Source organism: Pezoporus flaviventris, unplaced genomic scaffold (genome assembly GCF_033815535.1).
Source record: "Pezoporus flaviventris isolate CSIRO_AGI_PZ_B2104156 unplaced genomic scaffold, CSIRO_AGI_Pfla_v1 ptg000001l, whole genome shotgun sequence".
In the NCBI taxonomy this organism is placed as follows: Eukaryota; Metazoa; Chordata; class Aves; order Psittaciformes; family Psittacidae; genus Pezoporus; species Pezoporus flaviventris.
In genome coordinates, this window is record NW_026892549.1 from 30,143 (window position 1) to 53,848 (window position 23,706).

Below are 23,706 nucleotides of genomic sequence, written 5' to 3' on the forward strand. Positions count from 1 at the left end.
GTATCTCCCCAGCACCCAGCCATGGCCTGAAGATCAACAGCAGATGTTTTTATGCTGGTCTGGGTGGAGGCAGAGACCCTCAGTTGTAGTTCTCCCTGTCAGGGGGAAGGAAGGCGTTAGGGTAGGGTACAGATTGCTAACTGAGGGTAGGAGAATCCTGCTCTGTACAGCCCACGAGATCCTTAACGCAACAGGCTACTTGCTCCAGAACTAAGTGGCTCTGGGGTACAGTCATTATACAGTAAATAACAGGCCCTTTGCATCTGTGACTTCAAACACGGCCACATATGTTGATGAGCCAAAGCCCCTTAAGATAGAAAGATCTTCTTTATTAATGAACCCCAACAGTATTTCTTCAGATACAGGAGTTTTGAACTCAAATATTTAGAAGAAAACGAGTTAATATTGCATTATTCTCCTAAGAAATACTGCAACTTATCTCTGGTAACATATTGCAAAGCGAAACAGCTTGAAAAGAAAAAAAAAACATTAAAAAAGAAAAGAAATTAAGTCAATCAAACTGGAATTAAGGTTTTTGTTTCTTGGAACGATCGAGTCCTCGCAAGCACAGCTCGTTTCTGCAGATTACTCCCCAAACTGTCGTACAAACAGACCCCGATTGCTTGAATTCCTTATGAGCCCACAGAGGTGCAACATTAAAAGCTACGATTATCAGGTAGCAAGTGCCCCAACCTTCGTCCTCCACGGCAGCCTCAGGGACCCCGGCGTTAACGGGTTGTGAACGTCTTCCCCCTGGAAGGATGGAGGGAGAGGTCAGCACGCCCCCAGCGCTGTTCTGGGTGCCTCAGGGTGGCTTTTGGAGGGGCACAAGCTTGCACTGAGGTCTCAGAGCCAGGCAGGCACTGCTGGTTCAGAGCTTGCAGGCATTTGTGGCTGCAGAACGAGGTTATGGGGCTGTGTGGAAGGGCTGGTCTTTGCACAGGGGACAACCCTGCTGCCCTGGATCAGAACTCACAGGGGACATGCCAAGATGCACAGAAGGAGGATACCAAGGGGCTCTGGGATCAGCAGAGGGAAACAGACCCCAAGGAAATGCGCTCATGAACTGGTCTCCTCCACTCACTTGTCCTGGGCTGCTTTATTCACAAGAGGGAGCCAGCCAGCCAGCGTGGTGGCCTGGGAGTGCTCCTGGCCCCAAGGCCAAGGAGCAGCAGACAGTGGGCAGCAGGAACCTGCTCCAGCAACCACAAACCCCAGGAAGCACCTAGCCGTTGTACCCACAAGAACTGGAGCTGCACCCAGAGCAGATCCCAGAGTCAGCTTTAATACAAGAGGGGAAAAGCCTCATGAATGCCCCAGCAGGCTCAGGGTGGAGGACAATGGAAACACCAGGGCTCACAGAGCCATGTACAAAAGGTTTCTGCAAAGGACCTGCTGGCCCAGGGTCTGCCACGCATCTGGCTCCTGAAAGGACACATGAGGCAAGAAGTGTGATGGAGGTAGTAGAGGGGTCCTGGGAGGCCAACACACCATGATCCAGCCTTTCACCTCGAAGCACCCAGGCAAGCACCTCTCTGTGAAACATCCCCTTTCTCTCTCAGATGGAGTCCCAGCACACCACCCCTGGTCTGGTCACCCCCACAGGATCCCAGCCCTCCCCAGGCTAGAGTATGCCAAGGTGAGAATAAGCAAACTCCTGGCTTGCAGAGCTTGTTACTCACGTGATTGTTTTCATTTCTTTCTTCTCTGCGTCTGGACGGGCACGGTTCAGCACCTTGAGGAAATCGGATGTTTTCGCCCTCATCCGCGTGTGAATATAGGCCTGTGTTTCATTAGGAAAAAAGGGGAACACGTCAGGATCCTGTTTTCACAAATAAGATTTCAGGACACGGGTAGGAGCTCTCTGCTCCTTGGGAAAACACCTAAGTGTGAGGGGAGTCCAGGAGACAGTAGCTCCCCTGAACAATTACCCTCATTTCTGTTCCCAGAAAGAAAGGAAATCAGGTCCAAAAGGGAAAAGTCTTAGTTCACTGCTACAGGAAGCAAACAGGTATTGCTTGTGCCAAAAGAGCAGGGACAAGGTGAATGATGCATCACTTGCCACCCCTGCATGACAGCGTAGGGCAATGCCAGACCCTAAGTGAGGTCTTAGGGGAACACCCATGCTCCATGTTCCTCCCCAGCAGCACCCAGGTTAGATGGGCTGAAGCTACCCTGTATCCCCCAGCTCCATCCCATCAGTACCTTTGAGCACTTGATGTGATAGTGCAGGTAGTCCCGGAATGTGTGGATCAGGTTTATGGTGTTGTCTCTGGCAGCAGCATTGGTGTGACGGGGGAACAGCACTGAAAGAAGAGGGCAACACAAACTGTTAATGCCTCTTGAGGCCACCAAAGGGCTTCAGGTTCCTCCAGTGCCGGAGGCTTCAGTGTGCTGCTCCGAATAACTACTTTGCTCTCTACAGAGAGCCCTTAACACCAAGATTAAGCAGCACTTGTGATGTTAAACACACCCACATCTCCCACAGCAGCCTGGACACAACCATTGCCTTCCAGAGGACACAGACAAGGCCAAGTGCCCAGAGGTGACGGCACTGCAGGAAACTGCATGATGCTACTTCAGTACCCCGGAGGAACAAACGGAAGAGAGAGCTGGGAAGCAGACAAGGAAGGCAGATCCAGTCTGCCCTTGGATCTTGGAATCAGCTGTGGGTCTCTGCCTGGCAGCCTGCTGGCCCTGTGACACAGCTACACTTGTTTATAGCCAGGGCTGGGCTCGTTGCTGGCTCTTTCCACTGGCTGGGGCTGTGCTGTGTCCCAGATCCAAGGGCTGAAAGACCTTTTTGTCTGGGTGATGATCTCACCTGGGACTGTCAGATCAGATAACACGGAAATTGTCTCAACAAGAATGAAGTTTTGCTCATGTCCTAAACCTGCTGTCAGACAGCCCTCTCATAGCTGATGAGCTGCTCTAACCTTGAGGCACCATTCCCAGCACAGGAGGGGGGCAGTGCTATCCTCACCTTCACCTGCAGTGCCTGTGCTCCATGTCTGAGCTCTGAACTGCAGGAATGTCAGCCTGTCAGACCCTAACCCTGACCCCCAATTTCTCTGGAAAAGACTGTTCCCTGTGAACAGGACAGGGTTCGGTCTCCTCAGCTCAGCCCTAAGCAGCGCTGCCCAGAAGGAGGCGATGACTCTGCTGGCCAGCCACCTCTGCAGGCAGGGGAAAGGCTTATGAGAGATGGGACTGTTTGGCCCAGAGCAGAGGCAGAGCTGGAGAAACAGAACTCACTGCCCTGCTCCTGCTCTCATTGCCTCTGCTGATCAAGCACTGCACAGGTACCTGCAGCTGGACAAGCAACAAATAAATACACTTGCATGAAACCACCCACAAGAAACCTCCATTTTCCACAGTATCACAGCAGAGCCACCCTTCCCCTGCTCCCAAATGCTGAGCTTATTTCCTAGGCAGACATAGGATCATAGAATCAGAATAGTTAGGGTTGGAAAGGACCTTAAGATCATCTAGTTCCAAACCCCCTGCCATGGGCAGGGACATCTCGCACTAAACCATGTCACCCAAGGCTTCGTCCAACCTGGCCCACCTTGAACACCGCTAGGGATGGAGCATTCACAGCCTCCCTGGGCAACCCATTAACAGCTGTCTGCTTCCACACCTTCTCACCCACAGCAGAGCTGAGGTGACCTGACACAGCAAAGGGACACACCAAAGGGGGCAGACAGCACAGAACACAACCCCAGAGTCACTGCAGCTCCAACGACCCATTTGAACACTCAGAGAAGGTGAATCCCTCTTTGCTTTTCATGCAGCAGTGGGAACCTCTCTCCCCCGAAGCATCCCCACGCCTCAGAGCTGCCTCTTACCAAAGGTGATGTAGCCAATATTGTCGCCAACGGCTGCGTCTGTGTCTTTCAGCTCCAAGGGCGGCTCCCTGTGGCTGAAGAGCACCTGTGGGGCTGTGTGACTGGCCCGGCGACCCTCCTTGAACTCCTGAGCAAGACAAAGCGAATGTGAGTCCATCTGAGGCCTTCCAGCTACTCACAGAGAAATCAAATGGGGTTTCCCCAGTCCTACAGGGCACTGAGCGGGAGGTTTCCCAGCTTTCCCTGAATGGGATGAATCCCCAGCAAAACCAGAACAAATCAAATGGCTGCACCAGGTCTGGGGTGGCTTTCGACATCTCACTTCCTGCCATGGGTGTTTTGTGGAAGGGACACCTCAGTCTGAGCAAGTGCATGAAACAGCACAGCTCCTGCTGGGAAGTCAACACCATTGATGCTTCCAGTGAAACTGGGCAGCACTCATCACCCCACAGGAAATGAAGCGCTCAGGAAGGGCTGCAAGGCAAGGGCTCCATTGCACCTCATGTAAAGATCTGTCTGAGAAAGCATCTCCCCCACCAGGAAACTTTGCCTAAGCATTAGGAGACATCTATGGCATTTGAAGCTTGTGTGCAAAGCCTGCTCCTCCCTAATGCTTCTTTACACCTTGAAACAATACTTCCAGGCAGGGAGACGCCTTCCATCAGGGAATGTCTCCGACAGCAGCATGACCCCCACCTCACATGAAATGAACTGGCCCTGCATTTCGGGAATTACATGACTGTCCCTGTGTGGAGCTGGGAAAGTCCAGACACCATTCTCCTGCCCCAAGGCAAGGCAGCCTCCCCTCTGCCTCACTGATCACCAGCCCAACCAACAGATCATCAGTCAGCCCTGGCCTCTCCCCCCTGCTGAGCACAGCTCACACTGGGGAGGACAGAAACATCCGAACAAAGTAGTTCACTGGGGTTTCCTTAATGAAATGCATAGCTTGCACTTCTGCCTGCTCATGTTGGATAGTGAAATGTTTCAGATGGCTTCACTGGTTAGTTAATGGTCAGATTTTCTCCATGAGAGAGCCCAGGTGAGCAGCCACCATGCCCGACTGGGCTGGGTTATGCAAGAGCAACAGCTGGAGGCAAGGAGCCACTGTGACTCAGAGTGGAAATTCTTGTGGCTGGGCAAGAGCAGGGTTTGATGTTGTAAAACCAAGAACTTGGGACATGGAGACTCTGGGACAGCCACTGCCTTGAAGCCCTGCCACCTCCCCAGGAGCCTTGCAAACCCTGTTTTGTTCATTTCACACCTCCCTCCCTGTTTTAAAAGCTCTATTCCAGGCTATGGGATATGCTGGTGGGATAAATCTCAAAGCTAGAGCAGATGTCCTGTCCATAGCAAAGAACAGAGACAGCAGAGCTGTGAGATATGACTCTCATCACAACAAACTCTGTTCTAATGACCCCAACACATGTAAACTGGTATCCAGCAGACTGAACCAGTAAGTTACTGTCCATGAGGCTGTTGGCAGCATGGCCTGGCACCCCTGAATGGATGAGCTAAAGATCCTCCAGCCCTGGAACACCCTGCAGGGCCCTTATCCGCAGCGATGCCCACACAGGAGGCTCCCCAGGTGCTTCAACACACAACATCAGCTAGGTGGGCCAGGGACATGGATCACCAGCATGCACAAAGCCTTCCCTAGCTGCAAGCAAATGTCTCGATCTCCATAGGCTGCAAGCAGTCGCTAACAGACATGAAAAGTGTTTACTATGAGCCTCTTAACACTTCCCAGCTAAACAGCAGTTGCAAAGGTTAGCTGAGTTCAGAAATACTTGGTATTATGACTGATTCAAGCCCACAAACTAAGCAAATCCATAGCTCTGAAAATCTCAAATTCAGAGCTCATTGCAGCATGTGAGAGCAGCCACAATGAGCTGGAGCCTCCCTGCAGCATTTGAGCATCAGCAGGAGCAAGCTTTGAGGTGAAGACAACTTTCAGCATCACCCCAGGCATGGCACATCATCACCTCGCCCCTTCTTCTCCCTTTACATCCTCCCTACCATGCTCAGCTCCTTAGCTGGCTGGTGATCCCTACACCACAGCTAGCTGCACTACAAGGCCTCAGGGTGGATACTGAAGTATTCACCATGGTGTGTCTCATTCAGTAACACATAATCTTTGGTTGTTCGTACAAGCAAGACCATCAATAATGAAGATGCCAATGCAAGAGCCTGGATTACAAAATACACCGCCTATGTCTATTAACATGTTTTTTCCATCCCAGTGGAGCCTGGAGCCTTGCAAAGCATTTCTGTACATTAAATTGCCTGTGAGCTCACTTTACCCTAACATCTGCTTCTTTGGCTGCTGCAAGCATGACGGCATCTGAATCGAAGACCAGACCCCTTCCCTGTAATTCAGTTTCCATACCTGCATGAACACCTTCCCGATCACCACATCATCGTCATCCTTAAATACCGTGCTGAACACAACCGTCACACGGTCCTTTTTTGCCTCGACATACCTGCAGGTGGGCAAGAGAGGGGAACCCAGCTGTGAACAGGAGCTAAGGAGAATGAGGAAGCAACTGCGTGATGAGGTTAAGCACATCCAACAACTGTTCACAGGCCCAGCTGCCAAAAATTTCCCCTCCCTCGAGACAGTATTTACAGGGAGCAAAACATTTCTGTTGCGAGCCGTCAGTTCCTCTCCTGCGTGCAGCCACAAGTGCTGCCACTAACAGAGACTTGTGTAACAACTCTGCAGCCCAAGGGATGAGCATTACCCTCACTGGATACTTCTGACAGCCTAGGACAGGCCCTTAATACCCTGCCAAAGTATTTTGGACTTCCTGACTTTCCACCAAAACCTACAGCTGCGAGCAGCAGCAGAGACTACTGAAAGCTGTCCAACTCCCGTGCTGCTTGGTTTGAACACTTACATTGTCTCATCATCCCTGTAGTGGATGACAGCTCTTTTTTCTCCTTCTTTGCCCTCTTCCTGGAATTTGAAATACTTCTCAAAGACTGAAGCAAAGCAGTTGCGCTTCAACATGCCAGCTTGGTGCACAACAGCGTCCTTGTCTGCGGGGAGGTTCTCCAGGTCGTAGAGCAAAGAGACATTGTAACCTGGGGATGGACAACCACTAAACTTAGTAATATCTTAATGAAGCCAGCAGCATTTTCCAGAGAGAGAGACACCTAAAGTCCCACCTTTGCTTTAAGCCACCCCCCAAAGCCCCAGGGGTGACTGCTTCCCACTCCAAGCACAGCCAGAAGCCATGCCTGAACTCGATGTGTGGCCATGGCAACGCTCCTAGGGCTCCTTCCCGAGCTCCCAGATGCACGTGCTGGCTGAACTGCTCACAAGTTTCTGCAGTGAGTAGGAAGAGGTGCTGTCACAGGTAACCATGGTTTTCCTGTGTCTCACAAAGTGTCTCTGAGCAGAACAAAGACCCCAACTGTGAGGAACAGAGACTTCCTGGAGGAGGGCTGCATCAAGAATTACAGTTTGTGCTGCAAGCTGCTTCAGCCCTGCTGTACCTGAACTACCTTTTAAATTGCCATTCATTGTACAGAGAGCCGAAGATACCAAACTCTTGAACTGCAGTCTTCATTTGAGCATTTCTGGGGCAATTTAAGTCATTTTGGAATTGCATTCACATACACACAGAGTAAATGTTATTGCAGGGTTACCTGATTCAGGATTTACCAAGTAGTTTCCATAGACTTTCTTCAATACCTAGGAAAAAAAATTACACATTGAGAGCACAAGCTATCAAGAGCTATTTCCTCCTGCATAACCCAGGCCATGTTTGGTCTCCATTCACAAACATCAAATTACAGCATCTGCCTCCCCCTAGTCTAATTAAACTTAGATAAATATTAAGTCATCAGCTTCTAGTACTATTGGCTACTCCTGCTCTAAGCAGAGCTCCCTGAGCTCCACTCACAGGGACACGCTGCAGGACAGAACTCAAAGCTGGAACTTTTTAAAGTTCTTGCCAGAACTGACCTTGCATGGGGAAGAAAACCCTTTCCATATGCCTCATATCTTTAAAGAGCTATCAGCAGAGCTTGACGCAACAGCTCTAAGGGCTACAACCCTTCTGCCCATTCAAAGGCAGGTGCAAAGCACACCCTGTCCCTCTACCTGCAGGAAGGCAAGTTCAGAGCTGGGATCAGGCAATCCCCTGCCCAGCCTCAGTCTACTGCATGGGACAGATGGGGATGGAGAGGAAGCTGCCAGGCAGCTTGGATGCCTCCCAGGAGCACAGCCGCCTACAGCACAGCGAAAAACCTTTCTTCAAACATAATCACTGCTGAATTCTATATCAATGACAATTTCCGACTGAGCCACAGCTCTGTGTCAATGAGGGGGCTGGGAACAGGAGGTATTTCAATGCTGTGGCAGAACTAGCCCTCCTGGGATGACACCCACCACCACACCGAGAGGATGCACTGGCTCTCCGTGCGCTAGCAGGGAGCCTCTCTCCTCTCAGCAGGGAGCCACAGCCTGCCTGCCTGCAGCAGCCCACGGGGATGCTTTGTATTAGCAGGAACCCCACTTTGTGCTCTTCACAGTGGGGTTTCACCCAAGACAGAGCAGAAACAAGCTCCATCATCTCCAGGGAAGCACAGAAAGCAGCAGTTTGCTAAATAGCAATTTAAAAATTCAATTTCTGTTTAGCCAGCACTCCCAAGGCAGTTCTTCAGGGATCCCCTTTTCCTCTAAAAGCCTGCGAAGTTGCCTTCCACCACCACCACAACGGCTGCTGGTGCACAGTGGTGTCACACACACAGTTCTCCTGGGATCACACACCAGACCAACCCTCACTGAACAGCAGTACCTTCTGAAGCAGGCAATGCTGCTCCTCAAAAGCTCTGCACAGAGGAACCAGGAAAGCAGGACACTCAGTCACGTTTATTCTGATGTTTGTAGTCCTTGCAGCAACTCGCAGGAATTAACTCTGGGTTCAGATCACCTCTGGTGTTTCTCACCAGACTCAGGATAAACTCATGGAGCATTCCCTTGTTTTCCTCCCAGAGCAGAAACCCAGAGGCAAAACCCTGCTGAAGAGCCTTGGTGAACCCCCTTTGCTACCATTCGAAGATTTGAAAACTGACTCAGGAACTGAGTCACACTTCCTGCCCCGCCACCCAACCACAGCTCAGAGAGGCTCCTTCTTTCTACCATAAATGGCTCTCTGCAACCCTAGCCCATTCAACAGGAACTGAACCTGCTGATTCTCACAGCAGCAGCAAAAAGGGAACCAATCTGCAGATCAAGGTCTGCACATGCAGAAGAAGCCCATCACTTGCTCTCAAGTGTGGTTAGAGTCAGAAGAGCAGTGCCACGTGTCTCCCGACTGGTCTTGGTGCCATCCTTTCCCTTGTGGGCTCAGCACATCATTTAGGGAAAGTAATCCTATATGGTCAGCTCTCACACTCGTTTAGACTTCCAAAATTAATGGCACCTTTCGCCCTTCAGGCTGCAGGGTCATATAAGATAATTTCATATTCATGAGAGAGTGCACACACTCTGCCCTTGTCTTCGAAGCGCAGGGCTGCTCCCTTCACCAGCATGAGATGGGAGCACAGATGCTTCTCTATGGGTTAGACAGAGATGCTTCTCTATGGGTTAGACATGAGATCCATCACCACTGCAAGAACACTGCCCATGGTAAGACAGGATCCACAGGCTCAAGGCCCAGAGATGTTCACTCACCTCATCAGCACCGTGTTCCTGGAGTTCCTTGTAGAATTTCAGAGAAATACTGACCATCACTTTTGTCTTGTCTCCATTGGGGTTTGAAATATGGTAAAGGACTCCATCAAAGTCTATGAAGCAAGCAAGAGAAACATGAGGGAAAAGGAACTGGTTCCTATTTCTGAGGAAGGTTTTCTCTACATGTTCTAAGAACTGCATAAAGCAATACTGTTCCCTCCACTCCAGCCCTCACACATACAGCAAGAGGGAAACCCATAATTAAAGAAAGTGGTACTGTCATGTAGGGAGACCTGGTATCACTCAAAGGGCTGAAACAGTTTTGACACCTGTCCATCACAGAGAGCTTTAGTCTAGTGTCATTTACCGTCCCTGACACATCCGCTTGCGCTCAACGCACACAGGATACAAACATACAGAGACAGGAGCCTTCTGGATGGCCAGCACATAAAGTGACTGACATGCCCACCAGGCCAGAGATGCAGCCTGGAGGAAAAAACATCTCTGCCAGCAAAGGCAGCTCAGTGACTGTCTGCTGAGACAGCTTCCACTTTACTGAAGAATGGGTAGGGAGGGCAGGAGGCAGGGAAAGGCAACCCTCCAGCTGCCTTCCTTATGGAGCTCTGCAGCTTACACAGATTCTTGATAATGGAAGCAAAAAATCAGCTGGTGAATGAACACTTGAACTTCCTTGGCACTTCTCATCCTGGAGAGCAAACTTCAGGCACTGAATTCATCTTGTCTGCCACCCCGAGACAGCTTTCTAACAGCCCAAACCAAATGATGCTAAAGACTTGATAACAAATAGCATCAAGGTCAGGACTGAAGAACAGGCAAGGTAAAATAGAAGACTGCACAGCAAACAAACTGTTGCCACCACTGAACTCATTGCTGTGGGGAAAGTCCTAGGGAAGGCAGATGGGCAGAGAAAACAGTGGGGCAGCCAACAAAGCCCCAGCTCTGGGGATGCTGCAGGGTGTCCACACCATCTGCCCCTGAGCAGCTCTCCTGCCCCTGCAGTGATGCTGGGTGAATTTGGGCACACCAGTCTGTAATTTGGGCAGACCATTCAAGCCAGCCCTGTTTTTCAGAGAAGACAAGAGAGCCACAGAGCTTACCTGCAAATGTTACTTCTACTGCCTCTGGTTTATTTCTATAAAGCAAAGAAAACAAAGGAGGTAAGTGAGAACTCAGCAGCCTCCGACCTGCAAAGGAAAGAGGATTTATTTCCCATGCCTTTATTTCTCATAAGCAGCTCTACCTGGAAACCCTTCTATCTCCTGCTGTTCAACCAGCAGATAACCTTCAACAAGAGATCCTGGACTTCTCCCCACTCCTGTAAGCACCATAGAATCATAGAATAGTTAGGATTGGAAAGGACCTTAAGATCATCCAACCCCCCTGTCACGGGCAGGGACACATCACACTAAACCATGTCACCCAAGGCCTCGTCCAACCTGGTCTTGAACACTGCCAGGGATGGAGCATTCACAACCTCCCTGGGCAACCCATTCCAGTGCCTCACCACCCTCACAGGAAAGAGCTCCCTCCTTATATCCAATCTAAACTTCCCCTGTTTAAGTTTGAACACGTTACCCCTTGTCCTATCACTACAGTCTCTAATGAAGAGTCCCTCCCCAGCATCCCTACAGGCCCCCTTCAGATACTGCAAGGCTGCTATGAGGTCTCCACGCAGCCTTCTCTTCTCCAGGCTGAACAGCCCCAACTTTCTCAGCCTGTCTTCATACGGGAGGTGCTCCAGTCCCCTGATCATCCTCGTGGCCCTCCTCTGGACTTGTTCCAACAGTTCCATGTCCTTTTTATGTTGAGGACACCAGAACTGTACATAATACTCCAGGTGAGGTCTCACAAGAGCAGAGTAAAGGGGCAGGATCACCTCCTTTGCCCTGCTGGTCACACTCCTTTTGATGCAGCCCAGGATACAGTTGGCTTTCTGGGCTGCAAGCGCACAGTGCTGGCTCATGTTCATTTTCTCATCAACCAGCATCCCCAAGTCCTTCTCCGCAGGGCTGCTCTGAATCTCTTCTCTGCCCAACCTGTAGCTGTGCCTGGGATTGCTCCCACCCAGGTGTAGGACCTTGCACTTGTCATGGTTAAACTTCATGAGGTTGGCATCAGCCCACCTCACAAGCGTGTCAAGGTCCCTCTGGATGCCATTCCTTCCCTCCAGCGTATCAACCGAACCACACAGCTTGGTGTCATCGGCAAACTTGCTGAGGGCGCACTCAATCCCACTGTCCATGTCAGCGACAAAGATGTTGAACAAGACCGATCCCAACACCGATCCCTGAGGGACACCACTTGTTACTGGTCCCCAGACAGACATTGAGCCATTGACCACAACTCTTTGCGTGTGGCCATCCAGCCAGTTCTTTATCCACCGAGTGGTCCATCCATCAAATTGATGTCTCTCCAATTTAGAGACAAGGATGTCGTGTGGGACAGTGTCAAACTCTTTACACAAGTCCAGGTAGATGACATCAACTGCTCTGCCCCTGTCCATCAGTTCTGTAGCCCTGTCATAGAAGGCCACCAAATTGGTCAGGCAGGATTTCCCCTTAGTGAAGCCATGCTGGCTGTCACCAACCACCTTGTTGATTTTCATGTGCCTTAGCATGCCTTCCAGGAGAATCTGCTCCAAGATTTTGCCAGGCACAGAGGTGAGACTGACTGGTCTGTAATTCCCTGGGTCATCCATTTTCCCCTTCTTGAAAATGGGGGTTATATTTCCCTTTTTCCAGTCGTTGGGAACTTCACCTGACTGCCATGATTTCTCAAATACGATGGCCAGCGGCTTTGCAACTTCATTCACCAGCTCCTTCAGGACCCGCGGATGGATCTCATCTGGACCCATGGACTTGTGCACGTTCAGATTTTTAAGATGGTCTCGAACCAGATCCTCTCCTACAGTGGGCCCAAGGCCTTCATTCTCATGGTCCCTGTGTCTGCCTTCCAAGACTTGGGTGGTTTGGTCAGAGCCTTTCCCAGTGAAGACCGAGGCAAAGAAGTCATTCAGAACCTCAGCCTTCTCCAAATCCTGTGTAGCCAGTTCTCCCGAGAGTTTCCTGAGGGGGCCTACATTCTCCCTTGCCTGCTTTTTATTTGCTATGTACCTGTTTTACTCCAGATGATATAAAACAGTGCTTGAAGCTGGCAGAGATACAGAACAGACATGATACAGGTTTGGGGACAGGCTCTTTTTTAAGTTCCTGCAACTTCATGGAATGGACTCCGAGGCTGAGCTGTGCCCCCAAAATACCCCAGCATGATGCCAGCTACCTCTGCAGCAAAAAGCGTAAATCTGGGTTTTCTCTAATTCTGCCCAGTGTGGTCTCTAGGATCCCCAATAATCAACAGGGATACCTTGTGAGCCAAAGGCACATCACATCTTACACTGTGGGCATGATGATTTAACGTCTTAACAAACCCTATTTGCCAGCTTGTCTGGGATCTGGAGAAAAGCAAGATCCCGTGAAAGATCTAACTGCTTCTGGAAAGTGATTCTATTGGGACTGGCACAACGTAAGTGCTTTGGCAGCTCCAAGGGGACTCGTATTAATAGGTCATTTTCCACCAGGAAGCAATGCAAAGATACCTCCACTGCTGAGAGCAGGAGTGGAATATCAGAACAGGATGAAAATGCCTGTGTGCTACTGGTGTTTCACAGCATCTCTCTGTTTATTCTTCAAATCCTGGTTATTAACAGTGTACAGGTTGCTGTGCTGCTAACAGAAATCCAGCCTCTAAAGCAGGTCATTCACACCTGTCTGAACCAACACACTGAAATAATTCCCCACACCAAAGCCAATGTGTCGAGGCAGCCTTGTGATCTCAACTATGCTGCCCAGAGGCCAACTTCAACGTTTTTGCCAAAACTTGCTCTGTCCATGCACGTGGATGCTGCTGGGGACCAGCAGAACATACATTGAGAAAGATGTATGGGGGAAGCCATGACTCAGTACCTGCTTCCTCTCACCATATTCTGGAAAGGTTTTAATGATTTGGTATTTGTTTACTCCCCAGCACTGTTCTTCCATCAGGTCTTCTGCAGACAGCCTCATTCCAAGAGGTCAGGAATGACCACCATGTGCCAAACCACAAGATGGACAATGCAGGGAGACCAAGGCATTGAACAGCAATGATCCCAGACCATGCACTGGGTCAGTGACATTTTACCAGGGTGAAAACAGAGGAATTAACCCCCAGCCACAGATCCTAAGTGGAAACGATGAGGTGTTGCTTCTTCTTGAAAGTTATTAGCTGTGAAAAGAAAAGCAACAGCCCTTTTTGTTGGGAGACTCGAGAGCCTCTGTCTTTTGTGCTGCATCACTGAAGATGAAAACCACACACTTGAAAGAAGCAGTGCGAGTGTACCTGAGGCAGGCCTTTTAGCTTAAGCGCCGTACCAGCTACCTGTGACCTTCTCTTGCTCTCATCTCCTGTTCCCAGCTGGGCCTGAGACAGAGGCTCAAAAGGCTTCATATTTAAGTTGGGCTCTTGGAAAGGGGAGCAATTCCCTAAGCCGTACCCAAGCCACTTCTGCTCACTGAGGATTGCTCATAGCAGAGATAAAAGAAAACCCCACTGATCCCACTTGGTCAGTCGATGCAGACGTGTTCCTCTTTTAGAGCACCACACTCAGACTTGGGAATGAGCTTGGATGGCAGTATAATTTTTTTATAAAAAAAGAAACCTATGTAGGAAGTTTCAAAGATAGCACAGTCAGGCACATGAGAGCCAGGAATATTAAAGAGGACGCACCCCCAAGCCTCTGTTCCGTCTTCTCAAAGCTCCACCATTCAAGCCGTGTTCCACACACACAGAGCTGATGCCTCCCAGAGCACCGGCTCCCAGCAAAGCCTCTGAACACAGCACCTCCCTCCTAGAAAGGCAGGGAAACAACTGACAGCTAGCCCCTGGAGTGCCTCGGAAGGGCAATTCCCTGGCTCACACACTGAGTACCCCAGGAGATGACAGGAAGATGCTGGAGACCACATACCCACATACCCAAAGACAGTTAATGTCTCTCTGCAGGACAGAGCCTTTGTTCTGCACACAGAAGCTTACAGGTAACACAGCCCCATTTTTAAGCCTTTCATTGAGCAAGCATAATTTCTTAGAGAAGTTATTTTAACAGTTATTTCCCAAGTGGCTTGGTTTTTGTGCTTGGGGATGGCAAGATATTGAAGGAAGAAGTAGGTAACTGGGCAGAACTTTGGGTGCTGACTATCCGCCCACTTCCTGGTACAGCCTCAGTGAAGCAACCACTCATGTGAGCCACATACAGAGCTCCTTGCAGCCACACTAGCCCTGTCGTCTCCTGCAGGGTGGGCTTTCTACCTCAGCTGGCACACACCCGAGTAACCCAGGCCTGTTCTGGCCCAGGGGAGGACAAAGCACAGCATCAGAAGTGTGTCTGGGAATGAGGTAAGCTCTCTAAGTCCTTCACAGTTCAACAGCCTTACAACCCCAAAGTTTAAGTGCTTCTATTTATTTCTCTGGCTCACCCCACCAGAACTATTCTGGCTGCTTAAAACATTTCTACAAAACAAAAATCACCCCTTTTGCTGCCTATATTGTTGTTCCCCCATCAAGAAGCCCCCAGGCAAAAGAGATTGGAGTTCTCACCTCCAGCCTCCTGCAGCTTCTGGACAAGTAACAGCACTGCAGGTCGCTTGCACGTGATCGCTTCCCCTCAACCCTCCAGCAACCCCATCTTCTGCCAGCAGAAACAGCAGCAGGGGATGTGCCAAATGCCCTGCGAAGCACAGCATGTCTGCTCCGTGCATAGCCTCCCAGCCACCCTGCTTTCGTGCAGGTGAAGGCTTCATGCAGAGGATGCACAGCAGGCCTGGGACCAGGGCTGCAATGCTGCAGGGTGGGTACTGGTTACTGTCAGGTTCCTGGCATGGTCTCAGAGCATTGCCTGGTCTAGCATGCTCCAGTGTCCCCTGCCTCTGTGATGACACCCATCCACACCATGGTGAGAATCAGCACAGTGACTGTCAGTCCCAGACATCCCTTTTGTGTTTCAAAGCAGGGCTCTGGGCAGCCAGCTCATCTGGGGTTCATTTCCACCCCGGTTCAAGTCTCCGAGACCCAGACTACTCTCAAAGGATTTCAGACAGCACAGCCCATCTGTTCCTGGGGCAGAGCTGCTGTGACCCCTGCAAACTCCTTATCACCAGTGCTACCTGAACCACAGCTTCACCCAGCGATCCTGTTTGCTACCCTCTGCCCCACACGGACAATAAAAACACCTCATACCAGGAATAACTGAGATGGCTCCTCTCTGCACTAAACACCGAAGCCAGACCAGACCTTTCTGCAAAACCCTGCCTGAACTCAGATGCTAAAATGGCAGCTGTTCCGAGCAGCAGCAGCAGTCCATTTTCTGATAATACAGGTCTGAAGTCAAATCCACACCAAATCCCATCTGCCCTGAGCTTGTAACAATAAAAGACCCTGACAGGTTTTACATCTTCTTGCCTGCATTACTCCTATTCATCTCCAAATGGATCCTCCACTCCATCTAGCTAATACAGAGCCAGACCCAAATCAAATTTTTCACCCCAGCAGAACATCCATGAGAAGTCACAGTGCCCTTGGAAGGGCGCCAGCGAGCACTTAAGTAAACAGCAAATCTTCTTCTCCTGACAGCATTTCCTCAATTTTGACTCGGACAACTTCCAAACTTCCTTGCCTCATTCTCAGGCCATGGAGGCTCTTAGCCATATGCTACGAGAAATACAAGACCAGAAGAACGAAGACTGTAATTATGCAGAGCCCTCATGTTCTGTATTAAACAGACCTAAATGCAAACTTGGCCAACAATCGTACTGAAACATCTCCCACATTACAATTAAGGCCTGTACCCAATAAGGGTGAATGACAATTATTTTAAAAGCTGCAGACATACAGATATTCTAATCTCTTGCCCCAGAGGAGGGGAGGGGGAAAGGCAGCATCTTCAAAGCTTAAAGCTCCGAGCAGAGCTTTCAGATCAGCGGAGCTGACACATAGTGTGGAGAGAGCAAGCCAGATTCAGTGACAGACTGCAGGCTCCCGCTACAGAAAGGTCACCCCAAGAAAGAAAATTATAAGCAATGTCTAAAATTATCTGAACAGTTCCTCCACCCCAGGCCTGCTCAGCTAACAAAAGCTACTCTGCGTAAGCTGCGGGAGTGTGTGCAACTAAAGAGCTCCCATAGCTCTGGCAGCACACCCACCACGCACTCAAGCAGGAGCCCGGCAATGCTGAGCTGTGTATGGCAGCCCCTACACGTGCCAGCTCTCCCCTCTTGGTTGTGACCCCTCCGTGGCCAAGCTTCTCCTCTGTGCCCAGCAGCCTGGAGGAGGCTGGCTGGTAGGAAGCAACACTGGAATTCCCAGTGGACAAAGCACAGACTAGTCCTGCAGCACAGGTCTGGACAGGTCTGCTTCCAGCCAGGTCTTTGCCCCACACATCTCAGTTCCAGATGCAGGCAGGTAGCCCGTGGTTCCCTGCTGCAGTGATCTGATGCTGGGGCAGGCCTCTGTGGAAGAGCCTTGTTTTGCGCACACCATTCACTGCATTTCCTTAGTACAGCAACCAATTCCCACTTTTCTTTGGTGCAAAGCAGAGGTGACTGCAGCAAGAACTGTTCTCAGAGGATAATAAGGAGCAGACCCCTCTCAGGAACCTGAGATGAAAACTGAGGCTGGAGTGATGAGAGAACTAGCTGTGGAAGCCTAACACTTTGCAGATCTGGGCTGCTCTTCCCTCCTGTTCCCTGCAATATTGCTCAAAAGTGGAGCACTGCCTAGCTCCAGACAGAGGTGGTTCATGATCCACCATTAACACAAAGTCATCTTCCCTGGTGGCTGAAGCCAGATTACTGTGGCAGCACAGGAGCTATGCTCAAACATGCTCAGTCAACATGTACAGTCAAGGTCTACCACTGGTGCTGCCCATGCCATGCTGAACCCAAGAGTACCACTTTCTGTCGGCAGCATCACCACAGCACGCCTTGGTGTCAGGCAAATGGTTTCAGTAGGGGAGGTTATGCCGGGGCAGACGTGTAGCTCCAGGCTAGGCTTGTGAGACCACTGAGCCAGCACCTGCCACTGCTGCTGCAGGAAGGAGATCCGATCCCTGCTCCTCAGCTGCTGGTGAGCAGCCTTCACACAATGAATGGTATGAGGAAACTCATCTGGGCTAAAAATACCCAGTTTTGACTGTTTAATTTTAACCTAGGTCACTTCCCCAGTGCTGTTTCCCCTGAAGCCACAAAAATGTGGCTGTGTCAGCAAGAAGGATGAAGCAGCAGAGGAGCAAACCTCTGTTTTCCATGGGGTTGCTGAGCTCCCCTGAAGTGCCAGAGCCACAGATGGCCACAGCCATTCCCGCAGAATGTTTCTCAGTGGCACCCATCAGGACCCAAAGCTCCTCTACCCTCCCAACATGCCCAGCAGCCTCCAGATGCTCTTCAGTCTCCTCACAATGAACTCACTCCACATGTCACATCACAAACACAAAGTTCACGCTACCAGGTTTCACCCAGTGCTCAGCCTCTCCATCTGAAAGGCTCAGCTCTACAGTCAATGAGCACCAAAGTGACCACAAATGGGAAATACCATCAAGCATACAGATGCAGCTTCAACCCCGCTCTCCAACCAGCACACAGGAACTGCTCTGCACCAGGGAAGGTCAAGCTGTTCTCCTATGCAGTCATGAAGCCCTGCAGATTTGTACCTACCAAGGGCTGTAAAGAAATTGATGATTTGAGATTCTCTTCCTTCCACCCCCATCCAAGGGAAAAGGCACTCTGTTCTCCAGCTATGCAAATTTGTTTTCTTTTTCACAGTGGATACATACTAAGCAACAGTTTGAGAGAGATGATTAATTTACCAGAGATTTAGGGCAAGCTATGGATGGCTGGAAAACCAAACCCCGTGAACAAAGCCCTGTGCCACACTTCCACTGGGGTCACTTAAATTAGAGCAGGACAAAACTGGGCAGTGAATCTGTTTTGGGAGGCAGTTCCTCCCCATGTGTTAAACAGAATGAGTACTCACCAGACACTGAAAGAAATCATCAAAATGTTTTATACTTAAATTATTTGTTGTTTTTTGCAATTAGCAAAAATGATGAGAAACAACAACTTCCAATTGGTGGAGCTCATCCCCTCACATCATGTCCCTATCAGAAATCGGAGAACCCAAGTGTGACTCCAGCTTCTTCTCAAGTCCAAATGAATTAGTCAAAGCTTATGGAACAGTTTATTCTCTTGACACCTACAGAAGCTCATGAGCTGCTTCATTTCAACACACTTGTTTCAGATACTGACCAGGTATTCCCCCACTGCAGCAGTCTGGCGCTCGAAAATTCAAGTAACTACAACAGGTTCTGGCAGCTTTAGACCTTCATTTTAAAACGTAGTTGGTTTAAGGAAATGGGTTTAAAACAAGAAATCACAATATTAAATATATAAATAAAAGACGTATTGAAGTCCATTACCTGTCACCACCTTGATCTAAATACCACTGTTCAATGGCAGCTGCCCAAGGAGAGATTTCCATGGGTTTTTGCCCACCAAACCAAACTGCATCTGGAATTACCCTCTTTACAGGTGGATGCTGCCAAGATCCAAGGACCTTGTCAAGGGAGGACTCTTGGATATGAGTCAGGCCCTACCTCAAGTGCTGATCTGTGTGCAGCACTGCCAAGGCACTTTCCACATTGGGAACACCAGAGACAGCTGATGGACCTCTATGAAGAGTGGACTTTGACATACAATACAGGACAATAGTGTCATGGGCAGTCTCTCCTAAATGTGACCTAGTTCTATCTGATACAGTGACATACAAAGTGTCTCTCACCTGATGGCCCAGGAAAGCCCTGTAGGGAGCCATGTGTGCCTGTGGGGAGCAGAAGGGAGTGACACAGCCCAAGTCACACAACAAGTCTTTGGCAAAGGATTTGGAAACAAACCCTGCCCTGCCCAACTCCCAGGCTGGTGCTGAAGCCACCAGGCACACCTGGTTCCAAAAGCAACAGATACGGACAAATGCATAGTGCATTGCATCAGCTCCACTCCTGGTTTAGAGAAAATGATGCAAAACCAGCCGAGTGTCCACACTCACTCCTCCCAGTCATGGAACCCCTGAAGGCTAGACCTTGCCCTGACTGTCCTATGCTGTCCCTTGGGAAAACCATCACCAAAATAGTGAAATACAGGAAATATCTTCCTGCCTCCAAGTTCAGCGCCATGGGAATGACCCCAGAACTGGACAGAAAAGAAATTTCACATGAATAAACATTCCATGACACTCATTCCCTAAAAGACATGAAACCAAGAAGAAATACACCTCCCTGCACATCTCAGACCCTTGTCTCCGCCCTGCGCTTGCCTTGACAAGAAGGCCACAGAATGAGCACAAAAGAAAATGCAGAAGTAAATAACTTCCTCTCTTCTAGCAACACACTCAAAGCACAGCACTTATCTAGAAACGACATCTGAAGAAAAGAACATGCCACAGATGAGTAAGAGGCAGAAGCAGAGCACTACAAATTGATCCAGGAACAGTCTGGCTGCCAGGCAAGCATGCCAACACAAAATGAGGAGGCTCTGCTGTACAGTGAAAAGGGAACTTCAGGGGCCTGCAGGTTGATCAGACTGAGCAACCCCAGCTCTGGTTACACCAAGTCAGGGTTTCAAGGTGTGTTTAAACCTGCACACTGCCACTTCCACATTTACACCAACACAGGGACACATGCACATGTCTCCCCATCCAGCAAGAGGAGTGCTTTGGTATGAACTTCTGATGGGCAAGCATTTTTGACACACACTATTAACCTCCATACATAATTTCCCAGTGGATGCAGCTGCAACACCATAGCTGTCACCCAGGAGCTCTCTCTTCCCAGTTCAATGCCTGTGCTCTGGGAGAACTTGTTGCATTAAACAATCAGGCTGAAGAAGAAGAAAATGCCTGTGAGCAGCTCAGCTACCCTGCAAGGCAGTGCAGTCTCCGAGGTTATTTTATGAAGCAAGCAGATAAATGATCCCTAAAACAAACAAAAAACCCAACCCTGTGCAACAAGTCCACCGAGAGAGGAAAGCCGAGAAAATGGCCTCTATCAAAGTACTCCACACAAAAGGTGAGAGCATTGAAAGCTGCTGGAGAAAAACGTGATGCAGAAAAAAAGCACCTCCCTAGGGGGTCCCTTCCGGGAGTTGTGCTCTCTGAGGCACCAGGGCTGTCTCCACCCCAGAAATAACCAGCACCAGGCTTTGCTTCTCTAGGCTTTGTCTCCATACAAAAGTGCCCAGCGTTCCTCATGCCAGCAGGCAGTGCAACAAGCCCCTGGGTAGCTCAACTGCAGATAAGGACATTTATACAAAGGGATGCTAACCATTCTGTGATTCTATGCTCTTCTGGGCTAAGCTGTGCTCAGATGAGCACCTTTACAGCCCCAGTGCAACACTCACAGCAAAATAATCACTAGCTCCCCAGATACTGAGGTGTCCCAGATGCAGGCACAAATGAGTCCCCCCAGCGCATCCCCTTGGGGCCAGGACACCACTAGGCCTGCACCAGGGTCCATGGCTGACCCTTGGGCCTGCATCTCTCACCTGCATCTCAGGAAAGCAAAGGACAACAGGGCAGAATCTGCTCCCCACCCCCAAAACAACAGGCTGAGACCACAACTCCATACAAAGGCTTCCTGTGCCTCAGCTCCCCACACACATTCTGTACCAGCACTGGCACCATGCTGGGCCCATTCTGATGAAGGCTGCTTTACCCAAACATTCCTGACAATCCATCTTCCCTCCCTTCCCAACTCCCTCCTTCCCAGCTCTGCTCCCTCAGCCCTCCTAACACTGCAATCATCAGCTCCCTCTTCCTTCCCGGGACCTCCTCACTGCCCTAGCACTAACCACCCCATCAAGACCTGCTCTCCCCTCCAATTCTGCCCATCCCACCTTGCTTCCTCAGCCCCCAAGCCTCCCCTCTGCCCAAGATCTGATCAACTCCGTGGTCTCCCCCTTAGCTACCTTCACCCAAACCACCTTCCTCCAGTACCAACCCTCCTCCCATCCCTCCCACCTCGCAGCCCCCCACCCTGTCCCAGCTCTGTCCTCCTCTCTCCCAGGTCCGCATCCTACCTCAGTGCCATCCCGATCATTCTCCAGGCCTCCATCCTGCCCTGTCATTACACTCACACACACACACACACACACACACACACACACATACATACACACACATACACACCCCATCCTGCCTCGGCGCCCCGATCAGCCCCATCCTCTGCCGGGCCCCTTCCTACACCGGCACCACCATCCCCGCCACCCGCCGGGCCGCCCCCTCTACCCAGGCGCTTGGCACAGCCCTGTCCCCCCGCCCCTCCCCCCTCAGGCCCCATCCCGCTCCCCGCCGCTCCCGTCCCCGCCCCGGTGAGGCCCGGCCCGGCCCTCTCACTCCTACCCGGCGGCCGCGCCCTCGAACTTGAGCGTGAGGGTCTCTTCGATGATGCGGTTGTTGACCTCGAGCAGGATCATGTCGGTGCCGGGGAAGGGAGGGGCTCTCAGGGAGCCGAGGCCGGAGGGAGCCGAGCCCGCTGCGCGCACCGGGGACCCGCCCGAGCCTGCGCCGCCGCTTCCGCTACCGCGCCCGCGCGTCACGTCCGGCCGCGGCGGGGCCGGCGGGCGGTGGCGCGGAAGTGCCCGCCCCTCCGCGTGACGTCACTGGATGCCCTGCCCGCCCCCCTCCCCCCGGGCCCGCGGGCGGGGAGCAGGGTACAAGGGGTGACCCCCAGATGCGGAGGGGCAGGGGAAGAGGGGTGCTTCGGGGGGTGGGGGTGTCCCCAGCTGTGGGGGCAGAAGTATGGGGTTCGCCTGGGGCAGGGGGTGTCCCTAAAAGTGCGGAGGTACCCGAGGGATGTGGGGTGCACATGGGCTAAGGGGGTTCCAGAAGTGTGGGGTTTCCCCAGGAATATGAGGTGCTCCTAAAGTATGGGGGGACCCCCAAAAGTGGGGGTTGCACCAGGGATATAGGGGTGCCCCAGAAGTAGTGGTAGTGGGTGTGCCTCAATGTATTGGGGTTCGCACAAGATTTGGAGGTATCGGGGTGCTCACAGGGGAGAGGGGTGTCCTGCGGACTGCATGATTTTAGGGTTACGGGGTCCCAAAAGCGTGGGGTGCCCCCAGAGAGCGAGGACACCCTAGGGGGGCTGTGGGAGTGCCCTGGAGCTGGGGGAGTGCCCAAAATTTTGTGGGTGTCCCCGGGAAATTGGAGTATCCTGGCTTCTGTGGTGACGCCCGAGGGGTATAACGGTGCCCTACAACTGTAGAGGTGTCCCCCGGGAAGAGTGGGGTTCCCCTAAGACTGACAAGCGTTTCACAGCCGTGACAACGGGGATGTCCCAAGGGTCTGAGATGCCCCAGAGGAACGAGGGTCTCCGGGGGGCTCCGCTGGGTGCAGGTTGTCCCTAAAGGCTGTAAGGTACTCAGAGGAGTGAGGGTGCCCCAGGGTTACAAAGGCGCCGGGGTGGGCGTCTTATCGGGTCCGCGGGGCTGGTGCCGGGGCACGGCTGCGTCTGACGGTACGGCTCGGCTGGGCTAGGCTCGGCACAGGGCGGGAGGAGCATGGGGCTCCGCTCCTGGCGGATCTCCCGCAGCATTCTCCAACAGGGGCAAGCCAGCTCCACCGTGCCCCCAAAACGCCGGCGCCAGCCTCCGCTGTACCAGGAACCCACGGCACGGAGCCCTGCCCTGCCGTTGTCCGCTGGCCTGCCCCACGGCCCCAGGGGGGCCCTGCTCTCCAGGGGGCCGGGGGGGGGGGGGGGGGGGGAGAGGGCTATAGCACCTGGGGGAGGCTCGAAAAGGAGCCCTGCAGTCACTGCGGGCAAGGGGACAAAGTAGAGACCCTCAGCTGGAGACCCCCGGGGTACGTCACTGCAGGAGGGTGATGCACCTCTGGGTGCAACCTGGTGTCACCCGCTGCCAGGGGTCCTGGGACACCCTGGGACAGGAGGGTGGCAGGGGGGCTGCGGGCTCCCCCCAGCCCTGGTGCTGGGGAGGGTGTCCTGAGGGGGTGCAGAAGGGTCCCTTCTGTCTGCCACTTCCCCTTCACTCTGGGTGAAGCTTTTGCAACCTCGCTTCC

At 51.6% G+C, this 23,706-nt stretch overlaps 1 protein-coding gene across 2 annotated transcripts; it reads right to left on the reverse strand.

Moving 5' to 3' along the window:
- Positions 1 to 308: 308 nt before the first annotated feature.
- ARPC2 (actin related protein 2/3 complex subunit 2) lies at positions 309 to 22,235 on the reverse strand. Of its 2 annotated transcripts, XM_061456296.1 has the most exons (10): positions 22,030 to 22,235; positions 10,653 to 10,687; positions 9,535 to 9,647; positions 7,503 to 7,548; positions 6,749 to 6,935; positions 6,238 to 6,331; positions 3,849 to 3,975; positions 2,206 to 2,306; positions 1,683 to 1,783; positions 309 to 753 (listed from the first exon to the last, which is right to left on the reverse strand). In XM_061456296.1, the coding sequence occupies exons 1-10, from the start codon at positions 22,101 to 22,103 to the stop codon at positions 729 to 731; spliced, it is 903 nt and encodes a 300-aa protein (XP_061312280.1). In that variant the 5' UTR covers positions 22,104 to 22,235; the 3' UTR covers positions 309 to 728. The 2 variants fall into 2 exon arrangements, with proteins under 2 accessions (XP_061312280.1, XP_061312357.1); XM_061456373.1 differs by lacking the exon at positions 10,653 to 10,687 and having other exon boundaries at positions 22,030 to 22,156.
- Positions 22,236 to 23,706: the final 1,471 nt, after the last annotated feature.